Source organism: Bombina bombina, chromosome 3 (genome assembly GCF_027579735.1).
Source record: "Bombina bombina isolate aBomBom1 chromosome 3, aBomBom1.pri, whole genome shotgun sequence".
Classification (NCBI taxonomy): Eukaryota; Metazoa; Chordata; class Amphibia; order Anura; family Bombinatoridae; genus Bombina; species Bombina bombina.
Genome location: NC_069501.1, coordinates 802,682,886 through 802,707,908, shown reverse-complemented (window position 1 = coordinate 802,707,908; position 25,023 = coordinate 802,682,886). Strand labels below are relative to the sequence as shown.

General features: G+C 36.4%; 1 protein-coding gene across 3 annotated transcripts in view; it reads left to right on the top strand.

The window, feature by feature from the left end:
* The window catches only part of OCA2 (OCA2 melanosomal transmembrane protein), a 739,048-nt gene extending 714,427 nt beyond the window's left edge, over positions 1 to 24,621 (top strand). For all 3 annotated transcript variants that reach the window (XM_053707724.1, XM_053707725.1, XM_053707723.1), the window contains exon 24: positions 23,462 to 24,621. In XM_053707724.1, the coding sequence (XP_053563699.1) occupies positions 23,462 to 23,549 (88 nt within the window). In that variant the 3' untranslated portion in view covers positions 23,550 to 24,621. The remainder of the gene's footprint in view (positions 1 to 23,461) is intronic.
* The last annotated feature ends 402 nt before the right edge of the window (positions 24,622 to 25,023 follow it).

Below are 25,023 nucleotides of genomic sequence, written 5' to 3'. Positions count from 1 at the left end.
ATATATATATATATATATATATATATATATATATATGTATGTGTGTGTATATAGTAAAAGAATGTGTGTGTGTATTATATACATATATAATACACAAGCTTTTTCTCTTGTGCACATAGTGAACTATACATGCCAAATTTCCACATTTCCGATAGACATACCTTTAGATAAAGTATGAGCCATATATAATTTAATAATGAGAATTTATTAGATAACATTTATATTAATACTCTTTTTTTTTATAATGCAGCCAAATATAGCTTGTGGTATAGTTGTTTGGATAAATATCACACAATTATTGGTTTGATTACATTCAAAGACATATATTTGCTGAATTTGGATCACAAAATGTGTAGTCATCCCTTGGTGTTGTGCAATGCTAATTAATATTAACAACTATTTACTAGAAATACTGCTGAGAGAGTAAATCTAAAGATGAAAAGGAATTTGTATTAAACATATCCAAGAAAAAATATATTTTTTTTTTAGCCAATTATACATAGATTTTTCCTGTAATGATTAATATATTGTATACATAACTAAAAAGTCTGTATTATAAAATAAAATGCACATCTATTAGCAAGATCAGCCTCATTACAGTAATTACTTTAGGTCATAAATACAAGAATACAATTACTGGCTTAGTTTAAATAAATAAAGTAATGTTTAAACTAACATTTATGTAACCCCTTGTATTATTCTGTATCTTTAAATTGCGACTGAGTTAATTTATTTTTTTAAAACTTTGTTTTTATTTTTTAATTGTGTTGTTGTTGACAAACAAATATAGAAGTATTAAAACCTCCCCTAAATGAGATTCGACATAATGAACTTAAAGGGATATTCCTGGGCAAAATTTAAATGCACATAGATGAATTACATATTTTGAAATATATTTGCAATGTTCTAGCAAAAATACTTCTAGTAAATTTAACACTGTTTTACTATTAGCATTTTTTTGTGCACGTGCATATGAAGCATAGCTAGATAATCTCAGTGCACCAGCATTTAAAATACTGCAGCTGCTCAGAGCACTAGTGGGGCTTGTATCATGTCAGCAATTAAAGTAAATGTAAATTTTGATGTTAAAGTGCCCGTTTTTAAAAAAAATCTATTAAAAACAGGGGCACTTTAATTCATCAAGATTTACATTTCACTTGTGTTGTGAAAAAATGCTTACCTTTTAAACTTAACAGCCACTCCAGCTTCCCCCGGTCGTCGCAAGCCATTTCTGACAGCAGAAATTATGGATCTGTCATCCTCCAATCACGGCTTCCACCCCGGGGGAATCAGTGTCTGATTCAACACCGTGATTGGAGGAAGCTGGATTTCTCATTTTAGACCCAATAGAGACTTTGCGACGGGCGGAGGAACCTGGAGCGGCTGCCAAGATTAAAAGGTAAGTATTTTTTCACAACACGAGTGAAATGTAAATCTTAATGAATTAAAGTAACCCTGTGTTTTAATCGAATTTAAAAAAAACGGACACTTTAGCAATGCATCAAAAATTACATTCACTTTAACAAATCATGACCAGATGGTACAAGCACCTTAGGTTGTGTATGTTTTAACTTGAAAGAATAAAGGATTGCTTTTACTTCAAGCTGACAGAGACTAAATCCAGATTCTTTTTGTTCCATTGTAAGCACCTTAGGCTCTCTTAGCAAGTGCTGTGTTTAAATTACTGGTGCACAGTACATACTTAAATAGACTTTTGAAACGGCTATAGCATTTATTAGAAGTATTTTTGCTCATATGTGTATATTATACAAATGTTTCTATTTAAAACTGAAATGCATCCATGTGAACTCCCAATTTTGTCTGGAATGTCCCTTTAATTAAAAAACGAGGAAGAAGATAGAAACAAATATTGCCATAGTAGCTTGTTCTATGGAATGAAGATGACTTTTGGTATATTCCTTGTTTCTTTCCTAAGATATGGTGAGTCCACGGCTTGAGTAATTACTGTTGGAATATCACTTCTGGCCAGCAGGAGGAGGCAAAGAGTACCACAATTAAACTGTTAAGTATCACTCTTGCCCAAAATCCCCAGTCATTTTCTTTGCCTTCGGTGCATGGAGGAGGTGGAGTTTAGGGTGTCTGAAGAAAAAATTTGATTTCATCTACAAGCAAGTTTTGGGGTATAGCTGTATTTCACGTCATTCCTTGCAGTAGGGTAGTGGTGGCTTTAAAGCAGTTAGGGACTTGTAAAGAGGTACTTACTGCGCTTTTCTTAACAATTGCTGCCCTAGTTTAGAAAGCCAAAGTTGGCTACTCTGTTCTTTCTTTTTCAAAGGTCTCTGTGAAGAACTGTGTCTTCTCATACCTTGTAACTGTCTACATGCCGGACAACAGAGCAGGTAAGTGCTTTTTCTTCCAGTTTGGGAGACCATGCACTTAACAAATTAAAAGACACTGCTTTTTTAGGTAATCCTGTTGTATGGGTTACACTGGGGCATGAAGCAGGCACTGTAGCATGTGTAAGACTAACATTTAAACTCGTTTAAAAAGAAAGTGTAAAATGTTTTTATTAGGCTTTATTTTCGAACACATATTTACTTGATAAAACAATACAAGTTTAAACTGAAAGTAAGGCTGAATTTTCTATTTCAGCAGCTTATTCATTTCCCCTTTGCTTTAAAATAAAATGATGCAACATTTTAAGCTGTCTGGTTTGAAAAAAACCCCGCTTATTTCTGGTACTAAGTGTACCAGGAAGCTATTTTTAGTGCCTCTCTGTGTCACAACAGTAATTTAAAAGACAACATAAAGGCAGTTGCAGTCATATGTCCGGCTTTACTTCATAACATTTCTGAAGAAAAAGTAGTTTTTTCTCCATTTCTGGGTGATCCGGTCTTAATTGGTAGCGGTAAGGCACCTCAATAATTGAGGTGTGGGGTTACCTGAGGGGTATTTTAGAAGTTTATTTGATGTTTATTAAATGTTTTTTTCTTAATGTTTCTCACATCATTTTAGCTGGGGACATTTTTTTTTCCTTGGCTTATTTTAATTGAATATTAAAATTTTTGAAACTTATCTGTACAAGTTTATTTACTGTTTCACAATATGTCTGATATGGAGCAAGAGCCTGCTCTCATGAATTCATGTATAAAAGTGTATAAAGTGTGTTAAAGGCGCCAAAACAGTCAAAATGTGATTCACACAGTACTACAAATGGAAATATGCGAATTGAGTATACCGGGATACTCTCTCTAACCATATACCCAAAATGTTAAACACATAGATAAAATGTGGAGCAAAAACTATGATAAAACAATATATATAATAATATAATTGGGTGCAATAAAAATATAACAAATAGGGTATTGAGAATCAAACCATATACTTGATCCCAATGGGCACAAACAGAAAGTCTTGTTGCAATCCGTAAGAAAGAGAAGAAAATCTCTGTTAAAGTCTCCAATCAATGTGGATATGCGGCTGCTGGGCTTCTTCCAATGCTGTTAGACAAACACGCAGAGATCTGTAGATAGTGATAAAGAAAAGAAGGCGGCGCCACAATAGTGCACAATCAATGAGGATGAGACACTCACGCACAAGAATGGTGCACACTTACAAGATCCAAGGCACTTGAGAAGTGCCACAGGTGCGATCTGAACTATTCAAGCTGTTCAGCAAGCTTTCCTCTCGCACAGGCTGCACTGCTAGTATCGCTGTTGTCCTCAGGAGTAACTGTCAGCAAATGGTGCATTGAAACTGAGATGGGATATTCAAACACTCAGCAAATCCATGCAAATAAAATGCTCGTGATGACCAAAATTTAAAATCAACTGTAGTTTATTGTTGACCAAGTAACACAACGCGTTTCCCAGTCTAACGACCGTTTCATCAGGTGTATACATGAAATAAAAACATCACGGCTTATTAACAGTTTCTCAGCGTCTAGGATGGAATAATGAGTATCCAATAGACGATCAAGTAAAAACCAGCTGTAATCAGATTGGACAATAGGATGGGTGTGTATTTTTTGCCAGTACTTAACACTGCGCATGCATGTCCAAACCAGTGTCCATGTGATTACAAAGCAAAACCGGCTAACATATAATTGGATGTCAAAGTGGGTGTGTAGCTGAACATGAGTGTGCAGCTTAAACAAACATAAATAATTCAACAGTAGCTATATCGCTAAAAGAATGACCACATATAACTATAACTTAGTTTCCGAATACTCATATCAAGACACTATAATGCGTGTCATAAATCCGTAGTAAAATACGGGTAAAAGTATATATGGATTACCAAAATGTAATAGCACAATCACTGTTGGATTGCAGGTATAATAACAAACGTCCTACAAATAGCAGGTAGTAGTCCTGTGTTAAAACAACATATCAAGGCCAGCAAATAAACAATTATATCTTATTACCAACATAAAAACAATGCGTCAATTAAGAAAAATATATATAAAAAACAGTGCATAGATATATATAAAAAAAAACAATATCTAAAAAAAGATGGGTCCTTCTGAATAGATTGATAACGTGTAAGACACTTCTACACAGATATCCATATGGATATCTGTGTAGAAGTGTCTTGGGACCCATCTTTTTTTAGATATTGTTGTTGTGATATGTGGTCACCAGTTCTTTTAGCGATATAGCTACTGTTGAATTATTTATGTTTGTTTAAGCTACACACTCATGTTCAGCTACACACCCACTTTGACATCCAATTATATGTTAGCTGGTTTTGCTTTGTAATCACATGGACACTGCATGCGCAGTGTACACACCCATCCTATTGTCCAATCTGATTACAGCCGGTTTTTACTTGATCGTCTATTGGATACTCATGTCTACACGCATGCGCATTATTCCACACTAGACGCTGAGAAACTGTTTGTAAGCCGTGATGTTTTTATTTCATGTATACACCTGATGAAACGGTCGTTAGACCGGGAAACGCGTTGTGTTACTTGGTCAACAATAAACTACAGTTGATTTTAAATTTTGGTCATCACGAGCATTTTATTTGCACGGATTTGTTGAGTGTTTGAATATCCCATCTCAGTTTCAATGCACCATTTGCTGACAGTTACTACTGAGGACAACAGCGATACTAGCAGTGCAGCCTGTGCGAGAGGAAAGCTTGCTGAACAGCTTGAATAGTTCAGATCGCACCTGTGGCACTTCTCAAGTGCCTTGGAACTTGTAAGTGTGCACCATTCTTGTGCGTGAGTGTCTCATCCTCATTGATTGTGCACTATTGTGGTGCCTTCTTTTCTTTATCACTATCTCATGAATTTATGCTTATTATGTTTAGATGCACAAATTGCTATGCAATTTTGTTCTTCATGTGTCAAGAAAACCTTGCAAAATAAAGGTAAATTTTTTGAGCCTAATGACTCTCAGGATGATGCTGTTAAAATAATACCTCAGCTTTCTCCTGCTACGTCCTAAGCCTCAATGACATCACATGCAGTGCCCTGCAGTTCCTCTATAACTCCTAGTGGAGTTTATTTAAAAGCAGAAATTGCTGCCCAGGTATCTTCAGCGGTACCTGCGGCATTAGCTACCATTATCAGATTACAGGGAAAGCGCAAGAGGAAATCTAGAAATTCAGAAAGTAAGGTGCCTGCCCTCAGTTTTGCTTCCCAAGTTGCCCTTTCTCATAAGTCTGATGAGGAAGATACATCTGGACTTTCTGAGGGTGAAATCTCAGATTTGGACAGTATAATTCCTTCTGAGACTGAGGTGGTATCCTTCAGATTTAAGCTTGAACACATTTGTGTATTGTTAAAGGAGGTTTTAGCTACTTGAGATGACTCCGATACCCCTATCATTGTCACTCCTAAGAAATCTAGTAAACCTAATAGTTTCTTTGATGAACCTTCCATTTCAGATGTTTTTCCTGTGCCGGACTATGCTAGGGAGATTATCTCACAGAAATGGGAGAAACCAGGGTTGTCTTTTTCCACGTCTCCCATTTTTAAGAAAATATGTCCTGTCGAGGACTCCATTAAAGACTCTTGGTATACTGTACCCAAAGTTGAAGGGGCCATTTCAACTCTGGCTAAGAGAACCACTATTCCTATTGAGGATAGCTGATCTTTTAAGGATCCAATGGACAAGAAGCTGGAGGCTTAGTTGAAAAAGATTTATGTTCATTAAGGTCTCCAATGGCAACCTGCAGTGTATATTGCCATTGTGACTAGTGCAGCATCTTATTGGTTCGACACCTTGTCTGATTCTCTTCAAGTAGAGACTTCCTTGGATGAAATTCTAGGTAGGATTAAAGCTCTTAAGTTGGCCAATTCCTTTATTGCAGATGCCATTTTACAGGTTGTTAGACTAGGAGCTAAAATTTCTAGTTTCACTGTCCTAGCCCACAGGGCGTTATAGTTGAAATCCTGGTCTGTGGACGTTTCATCAAAAGTCAAGCTTCTGGCAATTCCTTACAAGGGCAAAATCTTGTTTGGACCCGGTTTGGCAGAATTTATCTCTGATATTATGGGTGGAAAAGGGTCTTTTCTACCTCAAGATAAGAAGAATAGTCCTAAAGGACGTCAGAGTAATTTTCATTCCTTTCATAACTTCAAAGGAAAGCCGCCTTATTCCAAGCAGGAACAATCCAAGTCTTCTTGGAAGCCCAATCAGTCTTGGAACAAGGGGAAACAATCAAAGAAACCTGCAGCTGATTCCAAATCAGCAGGAAGGGTTTGCCCCTGATCCAGAATCGGATCAGATGGGGGGCAGACGTTCTCAGTTCTCTCAAGCCTGGATAGGAAATGTCCCAGATTCCTAGACTGTGGACATAGTATCCCAGGGTTACAAATTGGAATTCAAGACTTTTCCTCCCAGAGGCAGATTCCTTCTCTCAAGATTATCTGCTGACCAGATAAAGAGAGAGGCATTCTTGAAATGCATACAACATCTTTCCTCCCTGGGAGTGATAGTTCCAGTTCCAGTGCAGGGTCTCGGGTTCTACTTCAACCTATGTGTGGTTCCCAAAAAAGAGGGAACTTTCCGTCCCATTCTAGACTTGAAGTGTCTAAACAAGTTTCTCAAAGTTCCATCCTTCAAGCTGAAGACTATACGCTCCATTCTTCCTGTAGTACAAGAGGGGTCCTTTCATGACAACCATAGATCTAAAGGATGCATATCTTCATGTTCCTATTCACAGGTACCATCACAGATTCCTGAGATTTGCCTTTCTGGACAAAAATTTCCAGTTTGTGGACCTTCCATTTGGTCTAGCCACGGCTTCCATAATTTTTTCAAATATTCAGGGGGCTCTTTTGGCAGTCATCTGTTCTCGTGGAATTGCTGTGGCACCCTACCTGGATGACATATTGGTTCAGGCGCCATATTTTCAACAGTGAAATCTCACACAAAGATATTGTTTTTTCTTCTTTGCCACAGATGGAATGCGAATCTGGAAAAAAGCTCCCTTTCCCCTGCTACAAGAGTAGTGTTCTTAGGACCATAAAAGATTCTCTATTGATGATTTTTCTGAGAGAAGTCAGGAAAAACAATCATTTCCTCTTGCCTCTCTCTTCAGGCTACTGCTCATCCTTTAGTGGCTCAATGTATGGAGGTAATCGGTCTGATGGTGGCTTCCATGGACATCAGTCCTTTTGCTTGATTCCATTTGAGGGCTCTCCAGTTATGCATGCTCAGAATAGAATGGCGACCATGTGGATCTATCTCAGAGAATAGAGTTAGATCAGTTGTCAAGGGATTCTCTCCCGTGGTGGATTTCTCAGGAGCATCTGTCTCAGGGCACATGCTTTTGGAGACCTTCCTGGGTAATTGTGATCATGGACGCCAGCCTGCTTGGCTGGGGAGCAGTCTGGAACTCGTTAAAAGCACAGGGACTTTGGACTCGGGTGGAGTCTACTCTCCCCATCAACATCTTTGAGTTGAGGGCAACTTACAATGCTCTATTGGCTGGGCCTCAGTTGTCCTCAGCCCAGTTTATCAGGTTCCAGTCAGACAACATAACCTCTGTGGCTTACATCAATCACCAGGGAGGAACTCGGAGTTCCTTAGCCATGAAGGAGGTTACTCAGATTCTTCAGTGGGCAGAGACCCACAATTGCTGTCTATCTGCCATCCACATTCTAGGATAAGACAACTGGGAAGCAAATTTTCTGAGCAGACAGACTTTTCATCCAAATGGAGGGTGCCAGAGTTAGATCTGATGGCACCCAGTCAGAATGCCAAGCTTCCAAGGTACGGTTCAAGGTCAAGAGATCCGCAGGCCATTCTGATAGATGCTCTGGCGGTTTTTCAGGTTGACATACCTATTTCCTCCGTTTGCTCTCCTTCCACGAGTCATTGCTCATATCAAATAGGCGGGGGCACTGTGATTCTAATAGTCCCTGCGTGGCCTCACAGGATCTGGTTTTAAGACCTAGTGGAGATGTCATCTCTCCCGCCTTGGAGACTACCTCTGCGGAAGGACCTCCTGATTCAGGGTCCCTTCCTTCATCCAAATCTCGTTGCTCTGAAGCTGACTGCTTGGAGATTGAATGCTTAATTCTGTCTAAGCATGGATTTTCTGAGTCGGTCATTAAGAACATGATTCAGGCTCACAAGCCTGTTACTAGAAAGATTGACCTTAAGATATGGCATAAATATCTTTATTGGTGTGAATCCAAGGTCTACTTTTTGAGTAGAATTAGAATTCCTAGAATTTTATCTTTTCTTCAGGAAGGCCTGGAGAAGGGATTGTCAGTCAGTACCCTGAAGAGTCAAATTTCTGCTTTATCATTGTTACTACATAAACGTTTGGCGGATGTGCCAGATATGCATTCTTTTTGTCAGGCCCTGGTCAAAATCAGGCCTGTCTTTAAGTCTGTTGCTCCTTCTTGGAGCCTTAACCTTGTTCTTAAAGTTTTACAGCTGGCTCCGTTTGAGCCGTTGCATTCCATAGACATTAAGTTGTTATCTTGGAAGGTTTTATTTCTTGTTGCTATCTCTTCTGCTCTGAGTCTCGGAACACTCAGCTCTGCAGTGTGATTCCCCTTATCTTATTTTTCATGTCGATAAGGCGGTTCTTCTTACTAAGTTAGGTTTCCTTCCTAAGGTTGTTTCTAATAGAAATATCAACCAGGAAATTGTTGTTCCCTCTCTGTGTCCTAATCCTCCTTCTTCCAAAGAATATTTGTTACACAATTTGGCTGTTGTACGTGCTCTTAAATTCTACTTACAGGCGACTAAGGATTTTTGCCAGTCCTCTGCCCTCTTTGTCTGTTTCTCTGGGAAACATAAAGGTCAGAAAGCTACTGCTACTACTCTTTCTTTTTGGTTATGAAATATAATTCATTTGGTTTATGAGACTGCTGGACAGCAGCCTCCTGAGAGAATTATGGCTCATTCCACAAGAGCTCTTTCCTCTTCTTGGGCTTTCAAAAATTGAGCTTCTGTGGGACAAATTTGCAAGGCTGCAACTTGGTCTTCTCTACATATTTTTTCCAAATTTGATACTTTTGCATCGGCTGAGGTTTCTTTTGGGAGAAAGGTTCTACAAGCGGTGGTGCTTTCTGTTTAGGACTGCCTGTCTTGTCCCTCCCTATTTATTCATGTCCTCTAGTATGGGCATTGGTTTCCGATAGTAATTACTCAAGCCATGGACTCACCATATCTTAGGAAAGAAAAACAAAATTTATGCTTACCTGATAAATTTATTTATTTCCGGATATGGTGAGTCCACGGCCCCACCCTTTTTGTTTAAGACAGTTGTTCTTTTGACTATCACCTCAGGTACCTCTACACCTGGAGTTGCTCCTTTTTCTCCATTTCCCTTTGGAAGAATGACTGGGGGTTGTGGGTAAGGGAGTGATACTTAACAGTTTAACTGTGGTGCTCTTTGCCTCCTCCTGCTGGCCAGGAGTGATATTCCCAACAGTAAAGTCGTGGATTCACCATATCCGGAAATAAATACATTTTTCAGGTAAGCATAAATTTATTTTTTTACTCACTTATGCCATTCACAGAAGATACTTTTTCTATGGTATTTCAGTTTGTGCCCACCAAAAAGGGCAGTACAGTTAAAATATACTTGGCAATTCTTGTGTGAACAAAAGATTTGTACAGCTAATCCCAGACATATGTTTTGTCCTATATAAGACCCCTGAAAGAGAGAATCAGGGAACATATTTTATCTATGGGAAATTAGTATTTACAGAGAAATAAAGATCTCCCAGTACCACAACATTTTGTGAAGTGTAATGAAGTTAATTTAAAATTCTTCACTTTTACTGGAAAAATGAGATTGGAGATAAATTGTAGAGGAGGAAATGTTAATAAACAACTGCTGAGAAGGGAAGTGGATTTTCAAATTACAAACACTTACCCCAAAAAGCCTTAATAAGTATTTGGATACTAACTGTTTCCTACAAGAAAAGGAAGAATGCTTAATGAGATACAAAATAACATTGTCCTAGATTGATTGTTGCTATATGGGTCATATATAAATATACACTGTTTTGGATACACCAGCTTATTGTTAATTGTGGTGGTAGTAGAACCTTTATAAAGGTTAGCTATAGTTTGGAAAATATTGTATTAGATTTTATTATTTAAACGTTAAGTTTATGTCACTTTAAGATGGAGAGAGATGATGCTATGATTCCGTTGCCAGATAGAGCTTGATAAAGGCATTTTTATTGTCAAAATGCATTTGCTCTAATTAAGGCACCTGCTGGCTTCTGTAGTGACTGACAGAGTGAGACTGTCATCTTCAAAGGAAAACTGAGGTTTATATGATGTCCACACCACACAGGAAGTTAGGAGCAGTCTGAATATGGAAGGCCTAAACACTCCATACAGCATCTAGAGGAAGTGTTACTATACTGAAGATGCTGCAACAAAGAATATGGTGTAAGTAATAAGAGTGCACCACTTGTGATATCTTTGTTTTGCGTATTATATGAAATGTATGTGTGTTTTTAAATTGTGGTATATAACTTTTTAAAGTGTGCATTTTAAAACCTTCGAGATTAAAAAGTTATTGATTGATAAAAAGGAATATACTTTTCAGGAATATATTAAGCTACCAAGAGTGTAGCACAATTGTTTTTTGTTTTTTTGTTTTTTTTCTTTCTATGGTTATAGACAGTATTGAAATTTGATGGAGAGTCTTTTGAAAGGGAGAGAGGGGACATTTTATACAATTGTGTTATATGTTGAGAAGTTGTTCAAAAAGATGATCATGGGAACAAAGTCAATTTGAAACTTTTTGGGTTTCGTATTCCATTAAGTATTAAGTTTAAATTATTGCACCCATATACCCTGGATTAAGCCTTCTGGCATTAGGGCACAATTGGTGTGTATGGTATTTTGGTCACATCTTACATAATATTGGCTATGTTATCATATATACTTCATACTGCTGATGATCATTCTCAATGATGAGCCATCGGATGGAAAATAGCTTAAAATTTCAAGAATGTCCTGTCTTATAACAGCCTTCCAGATGGAGTTTCAGAATATAACAGATTCAAATAAAACAAAATGTTTGCTACATTACAAATACCTTTACTAAGATAACTTAGTTGTGTAGGGGAGCACACAAACAAATAACTTTAAGGGACTTGTTTATTAAAGTTTCCAGTCATGAATCTGTCTATACAGCATTGCAAGCCATAACTTCTGCATGAGAGCAGGGCTTGTCAATCATTCCGGTCAGATCTGACCAGGATGATTTAACCGAAGACTGCTGCTACTTAACTTGTGTTGCAGGCTTGTTCATATAATTCTGCACTGCTGAGGCTCCAAAGCTGCACCTTCAGCTTTTTAACTGGGGCCCATAATGCCATGATACATTTTAGAAATAATATAATTTTCTTACTTTGGTAATATTTGCTTCATAATCTGATGGCAGATGCTGCCTAATCAGATTTGGCATCTTGTAGTGGAATCAATTTCTTGCTTTTCAACCTGGTTCTTAGTCTATTTTGAAAGTTATTTTCTACTGTCTGAATCCTTAGCTGTGTGATGATAGCAGCTTGGTACTTGCTTTGACACTTGTTTTTCAGAATAGTATCTCTTTGTAAACCATTTTCATCACTTTCCATTTCTCAAACTCATTATGGGGATATAATACCTGTAAAACAAATGTTAGCAAAATATTTTCATACTGCTTGAAGTGATTTTTCATTAAAAGGACATGAAACCCAAAACATGTCTTTTGTGATTCAGATAGAGCACACAATTTTAAACAACTTTCCATGCTACTTATTTTATCTAGTTTTCTTTGTTCTCTTGGTTTCCTTTATTTAAAAGTATACATAAGTAGGCTCAGGAGCTGGAAGCTAGCTGCAGATTGGTAACTGTACTTACTTGCATTTTGTAATTAGATAACTGATGTGTTCTGCTAAACTCCCAGTAGTGCATTTCTACTTCTTTAAAACCAACGATTCAATTTTTTAAAGGGACATGATACCCAACGCATTGAAAGCTGTAAAAAGCTGCATAAAGATATCACTTTAACACCTTTATGTAATAAAAGAAGACATTTTACCTCAAAATTTCCTCAGTAGCCATATCCCATTGTAAAGTGACTTTAAGCAGCCAATCACGATTCTAGTTCCAGGACTTGTAAAGGAGCGTGCATCTGTCATGTGCAGGCACAGTTATTTTATTTACTTTTTTAGTTTAAGGAAATTTACTATGAAATCTCATGAGATTTCAGTGAAATCTCATGAGCTCACAGTAAAGCAATATGTGACATTAGCACTGATTAAGCTTATAAACCGCTGTTGTTTCCTTTTTTCAATATGCAGCTGACAGTAGCTACAACAATACATTTATTATGAACTGAAGAAATTTGGAGATATTTTCCTTTTTAGAGATGTTCAGGTTATGTATTCTTGTCATCTTTTTACATTTGCACTACATCACTTTTCAAGTGATTTAACATATGGGTAGTTGGTCCCTTTAAGTTTGAATTAATGTTGTCATACAAGATTATTCACAGTTGATAACTCTGGGGTGGGGAACTGAATGTCACTGTTGCAGTTGATCTAATTTGTCAGACCTCTTAAGGTCAAACATAGGGAAAGTGCATGTCACCATATCTGATAATTTAATGCTTGTGATTTAGGGAAAGCATGAGTGAGGTAATTGTTTTCACTTCTCATTAAAAGCAGTTCTATTGCATGAAACCTTCTTGCCATAGTTAGTAATACAGGGTTGCCACCTCAGTCATGTTTTCCTGGATACTGAGTTACACATGCTGTAGGGTTTGCAGGGAGGAACATGTATTGTGCTGTTCATCATCACTATTCATGTGAGGTCCAGAGGCACAATGCATGCCCCCCCCCCCCCCTGCTTACCCTGCAGCATGTGTAACTCATAAGTGTCCCAGAAAACATGGCCGAGGTGGCAACCCTAACCCTGAGTCTAACCATGATGCCTTCCCAAGCAGCAAAATCTGTAAAACATTAATATACTTGTTAGATATTTAGGTATGTGCTGAACTGCTGTTCTCGGTAGCTCCCCAATCCAATGAAAGCAATTGTAAAAGGGACATTAAACTGCTAGGTACAACTACAGTAGTACCGTTACTATTCACCATGGTATTGTTTTTCTTCTTATGCTTGCAATTCTCTTTACAGTCGTTCTCTTATTTTAACCCTCTACAAGTGCTGGTTAGTGAAGCTCTGCATCGTTGCACTGGGCTCCGCCATCTTAGAATTTAAGTCTACTCACACACTGTGACAGTAGTTGTGGGCATTCACTGGTCAGTGATATTGTTGTCTTCTTGACAAGCCTTATTGTTCTCTTCACTTTAGAGTGCACAATATTGAGTGGGAACTGTACATTTTTGCAGTGGGTACATTGCTCTTTATTATTCCTGAGGCCTTTTTTTTTTGTATAAATATTTTTTATTGAGGTTGAAAGAAAAGATAACATTCAATTGTCGGTCCACACAGGTTACATACATTATAAAATGCTACAATATAAGTTTACAACAGCGAATATAGATTTTCCTATTCAATATCCAAAGTTACCTAATAGCAGAGAAATTATTAGGACGAAGAGGAGTAATCTGTGTAGAAATGGTAAAAAAAACCTATTTTATTCTTTAAACCAGACACTACAATGTATAGTGGGTCATAATATGGTATAGGTGTATAAATTTGGAGATCTTATTATTGAGGTGTATGGAATATAGGTGTCTCAATGTTCAAGGGTGATTAAACCCCTCTAAGGTGCAAGAACCCAAGGGTTAAATTTATAAAGCGTGTGCCTATATGCTGAAATGGGTAGTAGTATGGTTTGAGTGTATAATGAGGAGAACAGTGGGCAAGAGCCACTCTTAATTTGGAAGGGGGGGAGGGGCAGGCCTATATAGTAGGAATATATTCTGGGATCTAGGAAAACTCTAAATGTTATAGCTACGTTACTGAAAATTTAAGGACCAAGTCTATTCTAGACAACATGAGGATTATGATAGGACTAATCTGTTATGAGTGATGGGTGTGAAGGACCTAGAGAAAAAGTAATAACCACCTGGTTTTGGTAAAGTATGGTAGGTAATGCTCCATCTACTGTGTGGCAACTGGGTCGTTTCAATGCAATAAGGATCTATCGGTAAGTTAAATAGGGTGGGTGATTATGCTCTTGTTTCCTGGTCGCAGATCCAGGAATACAATACTGAGTACGCCAGGCAACTCAAACCTAGGTACTAACTGTCTTCAAATGTTTTGGCCACTACAGTGAAACATGGCCTAAACAGAAATATGAAAATATCAGACTATCCTTACCCGTCAGCTATGTGAGAACTTGAGATTATGGGCTGCTATAGCAGCTGATTACAATGCTCTAACAGGGGGAAGTGTGTAGGAATGCTTCCATGTGTAGGTATGTAGCCATAATGAGACTCAGAGTAAATTATGGCTTAAGATAAAGAGTCTCTAACCATACGGCTGGAGAAGTAGGGCATCTAAAGGCAACGTGTTCTTCGAATATGTAACAAGGTAGGAACCCAGAAGAAATGGGTAAATTTTAGAGCTTATATATGTGTGTGAGACTACACACTAACCTTACACAAAGATGTACGCACTCTGGGGTAGTATGGTTTAAGAACTATTATATGGGAGAGCCTGTATATCCGATCTTTTTATGAATGGTATAAAAATGTAAGGGAATATGCAGCATGAGCCTGTCCGTAGCCCCTACTCATTAGCCAATAGGAGACATTGTAGAAAATGTTGATAAGTGTATAGGGTGGAGATCACATGTGTGAAAGATAAAGTAGCTGTAGTAAATATAGAATAATTATGCGGTTGTAAATAATGGCACAGTTTAACACAAGATATAAATACATGCATATGGTATGAACTAATCACCAGGTTACTTAAACTAGCTTAAGTCTATACCTTTGAAGCTTAAGCATTGCAAATGTTCCTTAAATAAATGTGTAACCATGCAATAACATTACTAAAATCTACTGGAGCTACATATACGCATAATCATGGTAATCAGGGTAAAATTGCATATTACTAGTTGCAGTGATATAGTATATGCTCAAATAGATGGCGTGAATAACTCAAAAATATAAACATGGTGAAAAACTAAAATTAATTCTATTTAAACAGGTATGAGGTATCCATGCTCATGTGGAAAAACAGTCTAAGGGTCCGACAATATTATAGACTGCTTACAATAGTGAATCTCAGAGTCACACAAAAGGCAGGTCAGGATGAGTAATGAATTATCTTATTCCAGATGTGAATGAAATTCAGCTATCTTGACCACTATTTAGTGTAAATATTCCCTGATGACTTTACTTTGAGTGGAGATAACTTATAGACAGCTGCATCCACAGGGGGGGATCTGTAGCGTGTTGCAACAGTAGCCGTGCCAAACCTCATACTAGTAAGGAAGGAAAACACAGTTAAACACTATCCAGGTTATGCATACAAGGACACAAAAGATGCAACTGTCATCAATCACAGAGGAATCATTATATAAAGACCCATTTATAGATATGAGAGCCTGTATAGCTCAACCCCTATTCTTTTGACAGTCCTGAAGGGAAAGTCTCTATTACAGATCAATCAATGAGAACTTATTTGAAATGGTAGTTTAGACATGTAATGTATTCAAGCACATCACAGTCCTAATAGTTATCAATCCATGAGTTGAGAAAATACAATGAGCAAACAACATGTATATATTAACAACTAAAATAAGTGAGAAGCAAACTGAGAGCACAGAACCATCTCCACATATAGACATTAATCACACACAGTCGTAGTGGAGAGTATTTGAGCCAGTTATTTATTACCCCACTCCAGTTCTAAAGGCTGGAGGCACAGGAGCCGGTATAAGATTCAGCCTAGAAGCTATAGTATAGAACAATGGAGACTGAGGTATAAAAGAGGCCCAGGTCAAGACCACAGAAGGTTTACATTCATTGCCCATCTGTGTCAGCTTGGCGATTCGTGGGAGCAGGGTCGGCAGCAGGTCAGCGGTGTGTAGGTCTGTCCATCCACTCAGCCCGGAGGAATTTGGAGCCACTGCAAGATCTGTGCTTGCAGTGTCAGGAGACTTCGTTGTTATAGGTAGGGTCAATACATTGGACTCCCCTATTTGTATAGATCGGGTTACAGCATATGCTCCCTCTCTGTGGTGCTTTTCCGCATGGGGGTTATTAAGCAGCAGTATCGCGGGAGTACTTGAGCTATCCCTAGTGAGCTCCAGTAAGGGGGCTGCCATGTTTGTGGTCAGTTTTGGAGTGATTGCCTTTGTGAACACAGGCCTACAGGCAAGCAACAGGTCCTCAAAATTATGTTGCATCTTCTCTTCAAAGCTCCCGAGTAACGCCTGCACCTGTGAGTCAAAGTCATCCATACTTAATGGTGCAGTGGCAAGCTCCATCTATAGTAGGCTGCTTCAGTAGCGTCCCCCGCTACTACAGACAATCTCACACCTTATCACTCTGAAGTCTGCTAACTTCTAGGAAAGTCAGGAGTCGTGCATCGTTGTATGTTCAGTGTGGCGTAGATATTATTGATCAGGGTTAAGGCGACCATGTGAGTCCGTTGCACTTGAATGTGTCCACTGCTTATAACTTAATCAGATAATGATTTTCTGAAGAGTTATGCCTATCAGTTCAAAGCTCATGCTTTCTGCTGTCGAATTATGCTATTTAGAAGTCAATATCAGGTGTGGATCTGTGGAGCTAGCAGACTATTTGCTTTGCAGCTACGGAGCATCAGTTCTCAGTGACCATGTTGGTCTACGGCCGGCTTCGCCCCTCCCTGAGGCCTTTTTAAAATTTGTTATGTAACTTTTTTAAATGTGCAAAAAAAATAAATAAAAATGCCAATATGTAAATCTTCTGTTTTCTTATGTTCAAGCTTAACCCTATGTGCAAGGTACAGCTGTCAAAAGGCAGTAGCATCACTTATCTGTAAGTAATACCAGATGCCGCGACATGATGGCGGCATCTGGTATAAAGATGAAGAGCTTTACCAACAGGTTTCTTTAATGGGTTAAAATAAGAGAATGGCTTTAAAGAGAGCTGCAAGTACGGTGAGTAGTAGCCATTTTACTGAAGTAGTAATGAGTTTAATGTACATTAAATACACTTTAAATACTTTATAATAACATTAAAGGGGCGGTCAGCACCAGAAGTTTTGCTGTTTAAAAAGATAGATAATCCCTTTATTACCCATTCCCCAGTTTTGCATAACCAACACAGTTATAATAATACACGTTTTACCTCTGTGATTACCTTGTATCTAAGCCTCTGAAAACTGCCCCCTTATTTCAGTTCTTTTGACAGACTTGCATTTTAGCCAATCAGTGCTGACTCCTAGGTAACTTTATGTGCGAGCTCAATGTTATCTATATGACACACATGAACGAATGCCCTCTAGTGGTGAAAAACTGTCAAAATGCATTTAGATAAGAGGCAGCCTTCAAGGTCTAAGAAATTGGCATATGAGTCTACCTAGGGTTAGCTTTAAACTAAGAATACAAAGAGAACAAAGCAAAATTGGTGATAAAAGTAAATTGGAAAGTTGTTTAAAATTACATGCCCTTTTTGAATCATGAAAGTTTATTTTGGACTTGACTGTCCCTTTAAATAGCCTTTTAAATCTCCTCCTATAAAATATTTAGTTAAGCATAGTAAAATAGCATTGAAATGCACAATGATTATTAGTGTGTTTGCCGTTTCTGTAAATGATTGCTGCATGAGAGACTGGAGATCTATAATGCATATTGTGGTTTTCCTGAGGTTAGCTATCTTTGTATAGAGCAATGCAACAATTCTTACATGTCACCTTAGCGAAACCTCTGACTGGGCCCCAAGGAACATTAGACTTTTCTGATTGTATCCATGAACTGTTCTGAAATAACACCCAACAAAGCTTTTTTAATAATTTGACCTTATTCAAAACAATTATCAAACAGTACTCTTTCTTAAAATAAAAAGTCCTATCTGAAAGCAAATGGTGATAGTTTAAATTATTGATCTGATTCGGTTTACATATATTAATACATGTTTTTGTAGCAAGCTGGATCTCAAAATGAAGCTGTGTTAATCATCACTGTGCACCTATCCCTTAAATGCATTAACTTTAAACTTTTGCTAATAGTGTTTAGAGTGAGATTTGTAGTGCAAATTTTGCTGAGGTGAAGTTTTTAGTCTGTGAGTGTACTGCAAGCATACATGTGAAAGATACATTTTTTGTTTGCACAGGCCCAGGTTACCAGAGTAATAACATAAACGGTGATTCCCATTGTGAAGTTATCAGAAACCTATCAGTTTCATGTTCTACAAATGCAAACTGCTAATACAATGGCGATTCAGCAAGCCTTATAATACAGGTGTTTGTCATTTCAACTGTACAACAGTATCTATACAATTACAAATTGTGTGTGAAATTAACATTTTCACTTTAAAAGGAATAGCAAAACTAGTGAAAAAAGTGAATTATAAATTTGAAGTGGGGCATTATGGGTATACAGTGCATGTGTGTATGATGTGATATTTGTATGCATTATACTGTAAAATTGTTCAGTATATATTTTTTCTAACTTGGTTGTAAAATGTTTTTTTTTTATTTGGCAAACTTCTTGTCTAGAGGTAAAATTCACCGTACAGAATATTAATAACCTGCATAGAAAGGGTGCAGATTTTCCCTTTACAATAGAGGGCTTTTAAATATTTCTCACACTGTAAAACATGTTTTATAATGAGCCTCTTAATTCTCGACCAGGATTGATACAAAAAGCTAAGAAATATAAATATGTTTGTGTTAAAACTGTACTTTAAAAATATTAACTCTGTTTTAAAACACCAGTGTTCAGTTTACTGGGGAAAAATATCCCCTGAACAGTAGCTCAGTCAAAATAATAATAATAATAATAAAAACCTTCCGTCATGTGCCTAAGAATAATTCAGGGGCGGAACTACCATTGGTGCAGCAGGTGAAGTGGAACCAGGTCCCAAGTGCTAGAGAAGTTCAAAGCATAGTAGCCAGTATATACATAGGCTTGTCTGTCTATCCTCAAAATCATTATACAGAACAGCATGTATATTACTATTGCTTGCTACTGAGTTACCTTTGGGGCCAAAAAAATGCTCTCTGTTGAGTAGGTCCGATACTGGAGCAATTGACTCCACAGTTACATTTCTAATAGAAACAGTCACAACTGATATTCTGTTATAAACTAGGTATAAAATGAGTGACACTATAATAATATGACCTTGTATGCTGCTGTAAACATCTTTTCTTTTTGAAATCAGCAAATTATCATTTCCCCTTGTATCTGATCTTCCATTTATGCCCTTTAGAATTTGTCAGCCAGTGTCCCTAAGATAGTACTGCTTCTTACCTGTTTCAACTGAGTCTGTTTCTTCCTTCTTCAGCAGAGGATAATATATTTTATAAACACAAACTCACACAATTGCTATTGTTTATAGTGATAATGTATTATGCCCCATTACATTAATTTATATTCATATGGATTGGAAACCACAAATGCTATCAATTTTTATGCATATAAAGAATAGTATTTTATTGCATATGTAAATTACAGTTGTAGCATTCATGTGAAATGTTAATAATTTGTTTTATAATCATAGTTTTACTATCTGATAAATAAATGTTCTTCTGTATAGTAAATATTCTTAATGATTAACTATTCAGTGTGATGTTTATTTAATGGATACCATTTCACTACATTTTATTTCCCTGTAGGTTACTAAATTAAAAAGTCTTGTAGATATTCTATAGACTTATGTGCACAAAAATAACTTATTGTATGCTAAAAACAATTATTCTCAATATTATGCAATACAAGTATTCCTAGATAATTCTTAATAATAATGTTAAATTCGATCACATCATAAATATTACTTTGTTGTTTTTCTGCTTTTATAAAAATAAATGTATTTCAAGTTGTGTGGATGACAGCACTATAGTACTGTATTTAACTAGACTAAATGGAATTCACATTTATGGCACTTTATTTCACCTACCATTTTGTACTGTATAATCTAGTTTTCAAGCAGGTCAAGAAAAATCGGTTGATATCTGTCAATCTAGTACAACCCAACTAATGTTTACGGAGAAAGACTAACAATTATCATAAGATTTTTCCAAAACATGTTGCTTCCTTTTCAAGTTAGAACTCTGACTTACTGTAAAATACAACACACTGTTATTTTTAAATCAAAGTGGGAATGGTAATTATTACTGTGGTGTGCCAATTCTATTCTGAAAGAGAATCTACAAGCACAATACAACCATGCTTCCTTCTGACAATACCTATAATTTATGTAGAACTTGAACAAATAATGTCACAAATACGACCTCAATGCATTCTTTTTTTCTCCTATTCATTGTGTCTAGATTTTCATTGTATACTATAGTAAACAGGATACATTCCATCATTCAGTTTGTCACTCAATTGTCTTTCATTTACAAATTCTAGCCAAAATGCTATATTCTATAAATAGTACAGGTAAACGCATCTAAATAGGAATATTTTATTGTGGTGATATTATAAACCCTAATTTGTTGTATTTTTCTTCTTTATGTTTAATCAAAATTCAATTCTGTCATTCTATTCTTTATATATGTTTTTTTTACAAGATATTGAGGGTTAAGATTTAGCTTTATAGTGTTTATTTAGAACATTTATTTGTAGATTTATACATTTATTTACAACCAAATTAGAAACTCATAATCATGGTGTAACAGATATCTTTATATAAAGTATTGCCCTAAATGCCTCATTTTGTCATCTATATCCCTACATAATGTTATTTAGAGAAAACTGGGTGTACCCTAAGACATCTAAAGGACTATAGGAAGTCATAGGTATGCTGCTATATTAGCACCCAGGTGGGGGCATTGGGAGGGCATATTCACTGTTGTTGTCCCTTAATGTATTCTCTATTTATAAACAACAAATCTAGCAGTTATGTTACATAAACCACCTTGTCAGTGTTTGGTAATATCTATATTCGCTCTAGAAGATGACTGTTAAGTAAATATCTATTAAATGCAGTGCATGAAATTTGACCTTAAATAGAAAGGTACTCTGTACCCTGAGCTATCTAAACTTTTTGAAAGTACATAAGCAATTTTAAATCTGGAACTGCGTATTTCTTTCATTACACCATGCAAAACAAGGATCTACAAATTATTTTGCAAATTTAGAACATGTCAGTCTGATTTCTGATATGACTGTTTATAGCAACAACAAAAAACTATGTATGTGTACTGACTTGTCTGTGTCCAGCCACATGAACATGCATTTTGTAGCTTTACATTTTATAATGATCCCACATGGGGAATTACAACTTTATTAGATTGACAACAAGTTTAATGTTTATGCTTGATAAGTCAGTTTACTTTGGTTTGGCCAGGCATTGCCAATGCCTAGAACTATGCATCAGGAATGTTTCAAAATGAAATGTAGACAAATGTATGATCTACAATGAAAATAGCTGACATAACAAATGTTAACATACCATTTCAAAATTGTTATCAATAGACTATACCTCCGAACATTTGTCACTGAGAATGAGGGACACAAGAAGTTCATAGGAGCTATCACCATTTTGTGGGTAGAGCAATGTTGGGAGGGAAGGGATCATGGGTGGTTATTGGGTGGGATTGTGGGTGTTTATGTGTGGTCTGTGGGTGTGCCAGGGCAGTTTGTGGGTGTTTCTCAGTGTTCCATGAGTGGGGCTAATAGAAATTCTGTAGAGAGGGACATATGGCTGTCTCAGAGAGACAGAGCTCACAATCGGGTATTCTCACAGCCTGTGAAAGAAGCTGTGCACACTCACAGATCGGTAATGTTACCTTTTTCTTTTTTATAACTGTATATAAAGTGCTTCAGGTTAAGGTGCATGATACAAAGCAGGAGCTGTACATTTTTGCTTTGTCTGCATTACTCTTTATTATTAAAGTACTTTTTAAAATACATTTTTTGTAACTGTACTGTGTAGAAAAAATCCAAAAATGTAAAGTTTACATGACGTATCATGCACAGTAACCTGAATCACATTATACAGCTGTAAAAAAAAAAGTGGGCAATATTACTGATCTGTTAGAATGCACTGTGTCTGTCACAGGTTGTGAGACTACCTGAGCTCCAAGATGGCAACCACTTGTTACAAAGAGGCAGAGCTTCAGTATCTGGCACCTTTAAACTATTAAAGCACAACTGATTTGTAAAGAGCCGCAGGAACAGGTTGAAATGCAATAACTGTGAGTAGTTACAATTCTTTTGTAGCTATGCACAGCAGTTAAATGTCCCTTTAAGTGAGAATTTTAAAACTTGCAATCATATAAATAATAGGGGTGTGCATTTATTTGTAAATCAGCATTCATTAGTAGAGTGGCCAAGGGCTGTAGCATTCGCCTAATTTCAGAGCCAAATTTATTAGACTAAAAGAGCAACACACAAATATCTGAATATTTTGTTGATTTGAGTGTTAAATAGTACAATAATGTCTGATATTGCAATGGTTGAAATCTACTGAGACCATCTAGGCATTGGAATGCATTGGGACATAATCAAATAATTCTAAGAACTAGATAACTTTCCAGTCAGATAAATCTCTGGCTGATTTACTAAAACAGAGGTGCAGCATCCTTTGCATAACATAAACATTTGATATTTTTCACTTGAGAATCTTTGGAATAGTATAGCTATAGGGCATAGTCAAAACAGCTATTTATCAATTGTTTTTATCCCCAAGCAAAACTTTAAGGTATGCTAAATCTATCCAAAGTTTTTGTGGGGGGTTTTTCTCTTCATAAATCTATACAATGTGCAAGTTTTAATCAATCAGCATGAAAGCATATTAGCCTGTGTTCTTTGATGCTAGTCTCACATATTTTCTTATTAGTTTAAAAGGGAAGTTTTTTTCCTGTTTTGTAAGACTGTACAATTTATATATCAAGGTATAACTTTTTACATATGTTTTCTCTTCTTTTTTTCCCCCCTAGGTTGGGTTTCCCAATGATGATCGTTACTACTACAATTGGCATGAGTTATTTACTGATTTCACACGTCGTTTTGGAGTGGAATGCTTAACCCACATACACGGAACATTTATAAAGCAAGAATTCCAAAAGATGAATTCAGTTAGAATGAAGTTATTATGCATTGGTGTAAAATGTTTGTCACCTAGGAATACATTAGAATGTTCAATTACCTAAAAGGTAATGACTACCACAAAAGGTTTTTGTATAAAGGTGCAAACACAATGATCAATTTGAAAGTAATTGGTTAATATTAGTCAGCGGAGATATCTTAAATGTCTGAGGAAAAACAAAACTGTTGTCTTAAGATGTATTTTTCTTATTTGGTACAAAACTAATTTAACAAATGGAGCATGTAACATGCATGTCTTTAGCCTAATTTCTTAGCGTATTTGTGGATGACCCGTTGACTATTTGCGTATAAAATAAAGTTCCTATACTCTGTACTCTTAATTAAATGTTCTAAATGTGCAGAGATAATGTTAATGTTACTGTATTTTTGTAACTTTAGTTTCTAGAACACTCGCATACACATGCATACAGTCGCATTAAAAGGAAATTAAACCCAAAGCATTTCTTCCATGATTCAGAGAGAGCATACATTTTTAAACAACTTTCTAATTGTCTTCTATTATCTAATTTGCTTCATTCCTTTGATATTCTTTGCTGAAAAGCAAATCTAGATATGCTCAGTAGCTGCTGATTGGTAGCTCCACATAGATGCCTCGTGTGATTGGCTCACCAATGTCTATTTCTATTTATTCAACAAACGATATCTAAAGAATGATGCAAATTAGATAATAGAAGTTAATGTAAATGTTGTTTAAAATTGTATTCTCTACCTGAATAATAAAATCATTTTTTGGGGTTTAATGTCCCTTTAACTGCATCTGTACATAAATATTCTTTACTAAAAGAAAACCATACATATTTTGGAATATGTACTTTGATATTGTGTAAGTGTTTAATCCATTGGCTGCTGGAAGTGAGTGCAATGCATTGCTGTGCAATCAGTTGTCTCATACTGGAATCCAAAAGGTTAATGCATGTTTAACACAGGTTCAGGTTGTACAAATATACATTTCATGTAAACAAAATAAATTACTGAACCAACTTAAAAAAAATGTTTCCTTTATTTTAAATTAGATTTCTTTGAAAAAAAGTTAGAAACTATTTATATCATGCATGTTTATATATATACACACACACACACACACATATATATATATATATATATATATATATACACCTGTGTGTGTGTGTATATATATATATATATATATATATATATATATATATATATATATATATATATACATTGTATGCAAGTGTTTTTTTATGATATACAACGACCAGAGAGCAGCGATCCAAGAAACATCTCCCATGCAGCGGTACTCAGGCCAATCTGAAGAGTCTGCTGAGTCCTTTTCGGATTTCCGGGTGCTGTTCCTTGGTCGTGTTTGATATTTTTATTATGAGCATGTTCGGACACTCCCCCTTCATCATACATAAAATCATACAGCAGT